The following is a 7569-nucleotide window of genomic DNA, read 5'->3' on the forward strand; positions in this document are numbered from 1 at the left end:
TCGATGCTGGGCAGGAAGAAGGGTCCAGGCCCAACAGGTGGATGAGAGCCCCTGTAAGATAAAAACCAAGCTGCAGAGAGCTGCAGCAGGGAAAGCAAAGGGAGTTTGTCTCCTCAGAATGGAATTGGATTAGTGACAGACTTGACCAGCCGGTTCGGTCAAGAGAGAACTTAATTCCTCCTGTATTATTCACACGGCCGATTTTAATCAGATGTGAAGAGACAGCTGGAAGAGAGAAGCGGGTCAGCCCAGTGCCTGGTGAGGAAACTTCATGTTCTTTTAGTCATCTTCAGGGAACTGGCGAGAGCACTGCGGCCTGGGGGCTTTGTGCAGGGACTCTGTGGTGTACAGCTTCCGGAGGAGCTGGGCATGACCTCCAGGAGCCCCATGGCTGGCCCTTGTCTGGAGTCGGTGTGACTTTTGAATGGCGCGTGGCAGACATGGTTGCTAGTTGTGTTCAGGCGGAGCAGATTCCGCAGGTCCCAGCGTGTTGCAGCCATTGTCCGCGACGCATCCTGAGGCTTTCACCACCTACTGAAGTTGGGAGGAGACCTCTTCCTGGTCGAGCGTGGAGATAAGCCTTGGCAGTGTGGTCATGGAGCCCACACCGCAAGTACTTGGGGAATTGCCCTTGCTCCTAGAGGCAGTGCCCCCCCCCCCCAGCAGCTCAGGCTGGAGGGCGAGGAGGGCTATTGCTGGGCCGCCAAAGAGAGTGCGGGGTGGTGGTGGGGGCTCCCGGGACTGGCTTCAGTTCTCACAGTGTGACCTGCAGGAGGGAGGTGAGGGCCTTCGTCAGGCTGTCTCTGTGGTGCTGTGAGGAGAGAGCCGGGCCTGTCACAGCAAGAAGGCCGACCAAACGCTGACATGGGCTCGTACACCTTAGGGCATGGGCGGGTGGCAGGGAAACCAGGACGCTTGTTTGCCAGTTCTCATGAGCACACAAAGACGCACAGAGGCAGTTTGTTTTCTGAAGGGCTTGCTCTGTGCCATGATCCTCTGAGCCCTCCCCTTCTCTCCTGCCTCTAGCTGTACAGTCAACGTGACAGTCAGTGAGCTTTCTAGAAACAGCAGGTGGTGACAGATCCCACAGGTGAGAAGAACCAGGCCGGAGCACAGCTGGGAGCTGCTGTTGGCAGTGCCCGAGAGGCCCTCCTGACCTCTGCCCCTGGGCTTCTGAGTCCCCGGGCAGAGGAAAGAAGCCCAAGGCTGCTTCTTGCAGACCCTCCTCTCACTTCCTGCCTCCCCCACCTGCTTTCCTGCACGAGCGAGCGCAGGGAGAGCTGGCTAGCTCAGGAGGAGGACATTTTGATGTCTAAGATAAAGGATGCTGCTGAAGGGAGAGCAGGCAGAGGCCGGGGTGGTGGCTGGACGGGTTCCAGCAGCAGATAAGTGGGCTTGTGGAGGTAATTTCCTCAGACGGCAGGGTCCCTAATGGAATTAGGACCGCCAGGAATCACACAGTAGTCAGTTCTGCCTGTGGGCCGATGCAGGAGGCTCCCAGTATCCCCAGCGGCAGCAGTCCTGTCAGCCCCCTCTGTGTGGTGGGTCTGCCTGTCCCTGTAGCAGCCTAGTGCCTTATGGAAGACCGTGGTGCTCTCTCCTCTTACCGAGGCCACGTGTCTGCGGTGCTTTGCTACTTCTGTGTGGCCGGTATTTGACTTTGCTCCAAACCTTTCCTCGGGCTGGGGTACCACTTCTGCTCGTGCAGGATAAGAGGTCAGGCTGAGCCCCTGCCATGCAGTGTTGGGTGGGGATCCAGGGAAGCATCTTACCCACCCGAAGAGGGCTTTGCATCCCAACAAACACGTGCTTGAGTAACTGGAATCTGGCGCTGCTGGAGCTGCCAAAACCTTCCCCTGGCACCTCGAGGGGACAGCCAGCACGCAACTCGGGTAGTGGATCCAGGAATTCTTGGAGCCAACATTGGACAAACGGGCGGAAGGCTCTCGGAGGCCCCCACAGCCTGGGCTTCCTGCCTGGGGAAGTGGCCAGGCCTCTCGGGGGCATCCTCTTGCCCTGCCTCGGAGGCCGTGAGGGCCAGCCCAATGCGTGAGCCTGCCTTCTCCTGCACCGCCTCTAACCTGCACTCTGCCCTGCTCCCCCACGGGAAGGAGAGGAGCCAGAGCTGGGGGTAGGGGGGAAAATGTGGTGCTGTGATTAGTAATAACAGCTGTTGAGTTCTCGGCGCACGTCACGCATGGTGCTGAGTGCTTCACGGTGCTTCCCAGTAACTCTGCACGTCCCCCTGTGAGAAAGGGGTGCCACCATCCCCGCTTCACAGTGGGCAGCTGAGACCACAGCAAATAAGTGACCTGCCCAGGGCCACCCAGCTGGTCAGCGGCTTTGGATCAGGCAGCCTGGCTCTGCCTCTGTGTGACTCAGTGTGTGGAAGGGCTGTGGGCATCTCCCTGTCCCCCTGAGGAGCCCACCTGAGGTCTTCTCTGGGAGTGTGGAAGAAACCTGAGTGGAGACATTGGGTTTCACACCTTTAAAAAAAAAAAAAAGATGTATTTATTTATTTTAGAGAGCGAGAGAGCACGTGCGTGTGAGCATGAGTGGGGGTGGGGGGCAGAGGGAGAGGGAGAGAAAATCTCAAGCAGACTCCAAGCTGAGCACAGAGCCTGACACGAGGCTCGATCCCAGGACCCTGAGATCATGACCCAAGCTGAAACCAAGTTGGACTCTTCACCACCTGTGCCGTCCAGGAGCCTCTGGGTTTCACACCTTTTGATTTAAACTCTCCCCCAAGAGGATTTTGTCCCAGTGATTCTCAGGTTCTCTTTCTTCTTTCCCGGTTACCGTTGTGAGTCCCATTATCACAGAGCACATAACTCCTGGTCGTTCTCCTCTGACTGCATTTAGGGAGAAACCCATCCAAACTTGGCTCCCTTGTAGAGGGAGTTCCATTTAAGCAAAGAAATGAAAGCTCTCTCCATTCCTAATAGAGCTGGGTTTTCCAGAGGGCTTCTGAAATTGGTTCCACTGAAGAAGACAGCTCGGATGCCTCCCTACACTCAGCTTGTTAGTCAGGAACTTCAAGGCCACAAGATTTGGCAGGGTTTAAAGAGCCGGCTCTCAAGCTGTCTCATTTGAGCACACTGACGCTTCCTGTTTGATGGAGAAGCTTTGGCTTTCGAGCCTCCCTCCCCCACCCTTTAGGGAGCTGAGATAGTACGAAGGACTTTTTAGATTTAGAGACTGGCAGAGGACAAGGGAATGGGCCGGACCATCCAGCCGGCTTCCGTGGTTTAACTCCAGAGGGAAGAGGCTCAGAGAGGTCAAGGGTGTCCACTGAGGCCACGCAGCAAGCTGGTGACAAAGGAGAATTAGTGCCCGGGCCTTCTCAGCCCCGTGTGAGCTCTTGCCTTTCCTGTGCATCCCACCATTTCTCTCTAGCCTACATTTGATTCACTCAACAAACGTTGTTGGAGCTGCTACTAGGTATGAAGCAGTAAGCTTAGTGGGTTTGGGGGATTTGAAGATGAACAGTATGTACCCTGTGTCCCCCTTCCCTGAAGACCCCCCTTTGCGAAGTCCAGGAGCTGGATGTAGAACACAGTCTCACCCAAGTGGGTGATGTCAGGAGGGGAGCCAGGGCACTGCAGGAGGCCCATGCCAGATGCTTCTGTTGGGGGAGATCCTGGAAGTGGCCTCCTGAGTCAGGGGATTAGGGTTCAGCAGTTCAGGGGGTCACAAATTCTAGTGCCTTTTCCACCATGCCAGGAGCTCAACCCCTGATCATCTCCCCTCCCTTCTGCTGCTTCCCCACCCTGTGCTTCTCAGGACAGCAGCCTTCCTGGGAAGGCCTTGTAGTTTCCAGACAGAGCACTGCCCCACGGGCACTGTCCTCCTTGCCGGAACCAGCCCCAACTAGAAAGCTCATTGCCTCCCAGCTTGTCGATGGAAACCCCCTCTGAGCTGCCAGGTCATGGGCAAGTCTGCTTTGGGGGCCACCGGGGGAACCAGCAGTGGAAGGGACACACGCCTCCTTGTCTGACACAGGCCTGCCTTGCCTGAGTCTTGTACCGCCAAGCTGGTCCTCTGAGCCTTGCGTCCCAGGTGACACGGCCACAGGCAGGGCCCCACAGAGGCACATTAGAAACTCTTGTAGACGGGAACGTGAGACCCTCTGACAGTGTCCAGGGATCTGCTGCCCTCTGTGAAAGGATGACATTGATGACACTTTCCTGCTGACATGCTCCTGTCCGCCAGCCATCCCTCCTGGCATGTCCTCATTTGTCACTTCCTGATTTGAGTTCCTGGGCAACTCTGGAAACTCACTTGGGAGCTTCTTCAGCGTCTGTCTGAGCGGTCTTCCCTTTCACTCCAAACCAGCCCTGAGGTTAGTCCCCAAGGCAGGACGGCACGTGGCGTGAATGCAGAAATCCAGCCCCGTTTCAACCTCTTCTCTGCTTCTTTGCAGCTCACCTTGCAGAGCGCCAAGTCCCGAGTGGCCTTCTTTGAAGAGCTCTAGCAGGTTCCCAGCCACCCAGGATCTGTCGCATCTGCTGCTCCCGGCACCAGAGGGATGGGTCAGCCACCGTGGGAGTCATCGTAGGTGGGCTGGCTGGGGGCTTTCGTGGGAACTCTGGAACTTTGCCCAGCTGAGTGGAGAGCCCAACCCCCTTCACGTGCAATTGCCTTGAACTGTGACCTGCAGAGAGCTCTCTCGTGGGGTTCTAGTTCTTTTTAAAATTTTTAAAGAAGTATTTGTCTTTCCTCATCTGATGTGGGGTTCCGTACTTCCTTTGTCAAAGGCACCCTGAGGTGTGTGTCTCACTATCCAGTGCTGACCTCCCCAGCCCAGAGAAGTGGTTGTAGGGAGTGAAGTGCACAGGAGCCCTGCAGACGGGGAGGCTGGTGCCACTGCCCCCACCGCATCCTGGGTTCCAGAACATTCATCTCCTCCACTGGTGAGGAACTGGCATGCGAGGAGTGTGGCCCGCCCGAGCCCAGGCCCGGAGTGGCCTGCCTGTCAGCCTGCCTGCCACATGTCATCGGTGAGCCAGCCTGTGGCTCACGACAGGCCACGCGATGGGTCTTCAGCCCAGGCGCCCCCGAGGCCGCGCTCTGGCTGCCAGCTGGTGGGGAATGGGAAAGGCAGCTGTGACTGGGGGAAGACTTTAGGCAGAAGCTGTGATGACGGGCTGGCTGCCAGCAGAGGGGCAGGGAGGCCAGCAGAGCTGTGTAGGAATCTGTTCCACACAGAACATTCGCTCCCCTTCTTTTGCCACCTCAGACCAGGGTCCGAGAGGCAGGCGGGAGCTGCGTGGCTTCCTCACCCCCTTCAGCCTTAGTCTTTCCTGCCTGGGGCGGGCTGGTGTAGTCAGCACCTGGTAGCCCGGCCAGGTTCCGTGAGGGCTCTGAGGCCCCAGTCTGTGTGGCTGACCTGAATCACCTTTCCCTGTGGCCACGTGCCGGCAAGCCCTTCCTAAGCCTTGATTGTATTGGTGTTGCCCTTGTACCCCAGACGGCCCTTTATTTTATATTCCCCCTTGGGCCGTGTGGGGTCCCCTGTGCTCCTCCCAGCACAAGCCAGATGCACAGGCCCGGTGTCCCCTCACTGTCGGTGCTCGGCACCTGCTGTGCACAGCTCCCTGCCACTCGGGCAGCAGGAGGTCACAGAGCCACCCGCATGGCACCACGCTCCTTAGTTTGGGGCCACTTTCTTTTCTCTGTGGTTTGGTGGTGCTGCGTGACCCACCAGCCATTCAGATCCTTCCAGTGGGGCTGTTATACAGAGCAGGAGATAAGTCTGAACCAGCGAAAAGAGGCTTATGAAGTGGAGACACGTGAGGGCCTGGAGATTTCCTGAGAGTAGGGGTGTCTCTGGCTGTCCTGCGTGGTTTTGAGAAACTCTTCTGCCTTCTGTCCACAGTCAGGCTGACCTGACGGTGTCCCAGGCTGGCCACCTCCCATCTGGGGCCACCCTGCCCTGAGGAAGGCAGCCCTGTGGGTCCCCAAACCCCTTAGGGCATGCAGGGCGGACATCTGGATGCCAAGTGTGGATGGCTGTGGCTGAGGGAGCTTCCCTGTGTCTCCCTGTCCCTCAAAAGCCTCTTCCCCCGAGATGTGGCCCCGGTGAAGGGAGTCCTGAGGCGTCTGTAATGTGGGGCCTGGCCCTTGTGTTGAGGCTCCGTCTCCGCAGGCTCACCAGCTATCCCTGAATTTCCATGGCGAGTTACTTTCCTCCTGACCTGTAAATCGAACCTGTAACAGTGGCTCCGGGCACAGGAGCCTGGTAGTGGTTTATATAAATGTTGTCGGGCTTTGTTTTTTTATTATTTAACTGCTGTGTGTGTGTTCCAAGTCCGGGAAATGCCGAGCCACATGGCCACAAGGGAGCCAGCTGGCATGTGAGCTGTGGCAGGAGCACCCTGGGGCCCGAGAGCAGACTGGGGGGGGGGGGTGCCCCGCAGAGCCTCGTTCATCCAGGAACACTTCAGCTCTCCCTGGAGGCGGGAGCTGGCGTGTACCTCCCCGAGATGGATAGGCGGAGAGGGTGGTGGCCCTCAGGTCTTGAGCCACTTGGAAGGCAAAGGAATGAAAGAGGAGCTTGGTTTTCAGGGACTTGAGCCTGTGGCTCAGGTGACTGTGTTCTTTCCAAGTGAACATTTTTGGGGCATGGTTGCTTATTAAGTAAGGAATAAGCTGAGCTCCCCTGAGAGCAGGGCCCTAGCCACAGCGACTTCATTATGGGCACTTCTGACGGTTCTTGGGCTGCCCGGCTGGTGACATGCCGTGAGGCTGCGCTGTTGGCCCTTTGCTGTTGGGCACAGACCACCTCATTCGTCCTGCCCGGGGCTCTGCCTCGGCCCCAGCAGCGCTCTGACCTGGGGCGTCCACTCAGTTATTCACGTACCTGCCAGGCCCCCCTAGACAACACCCCGTGGCATTATGTAACACTTCTTACGCGACTATGTTTTGTCATCTTGGGGACAGGCTTCTCTCTCCCTCTGTTTTCTCTTACAAATCAAAACAGCAAATCTAGAGGCAGAAAACCAGGACAGGGGACAGAGTGCTGCTCGCTGATAGGGCTTGGGCCTTGCAGCCCCCGGAGGGGCCGCCTCAGTGGGGAGACAGCACCTCCCAGCTGCTCTTGGGCCAGGCAGGCCCCTCGTGGGCTTCCAGGGAAGCTCCACCCCTTTTCCAAGATGTCAAACCGCACTTGCTCCAGCGGGGCCTGAGTCTCGCTTCCTGTCAGGGCCAGACCATGGAAGGCTATTTTCTATTCCGGGGATGGTTGTAATTTAAATGATTGTTTTAATAAAAATTCTAAGCTGTCAGAAGTGTCTTGGGCTTCTTTGGTGTGTCTGCTGCCCCAGCCACGGAGGCGGCAAGATGGGCTGGGTGGTAGGGCTCGCTCTTATGGGCGCCAAGGAGACGGGGCCTCAGCCCTCCCTGACTGCCCTGGGACCTCAACTCCGGCCCCATGTCACCTTTTCCAGGCCGATGACAGCACCCTTTACTATACTTTCACCTGGGAACGCCCTCCCTCCCCCCGCTGCCGTGGGGCACTCAGTGTCACATAGAGAGGGCCCTGGACAGGGTCCCAGTGCGTTGTGTTTC

The 7569-nt window shown here is 57.6% G+C and overlaps 1 protein-coding gene across 4 annotated transcripts in view; it reads left to right on the forward strand.

Annotated features, from left to right (window-relative positions):
* Positions 1–7286, forward strand: part of NF2 (NF2, moesin-ezrin-radixin like (MERLIN) tumor suppressor) — a 75903-nt gene extending 68617 nt beyond the window's left edge. For all 4 annotated transcript variants that reach the window (XM_026484772.4, XM_044379034.3, XM_026484775.4 and 1 more), the window contains one exon: positions 4424–7286. In XM_026484772.4, coding sequence (XP_026340557.1) covers positions 4424–4474 — 51 coding nt within the window. In that variant the 3' untranslated portion in view covers positions 4475–7286. The remainder of the gene's footprint in view (positions 1–4423) is intronic.
* Positions 7287–7569: the final 283 nt, after the last annotated feature.

The sequence above is a fragment of the Ursus arctos genome, unplaced genomic scaffold (genome assembly GCF_023065955.2).
Source record: "Ursus arctos isolate Adak ecotype North America unplaced genomic scaffold, UrsArc2.0 scaffold_34, whole genome shotgun sequence".
Lineage (NCBI taxonomy): Eukaryota > Metazoa > Chordata > Mammalia > Carnivora > Ursidae > Ursus > Ursus arctos.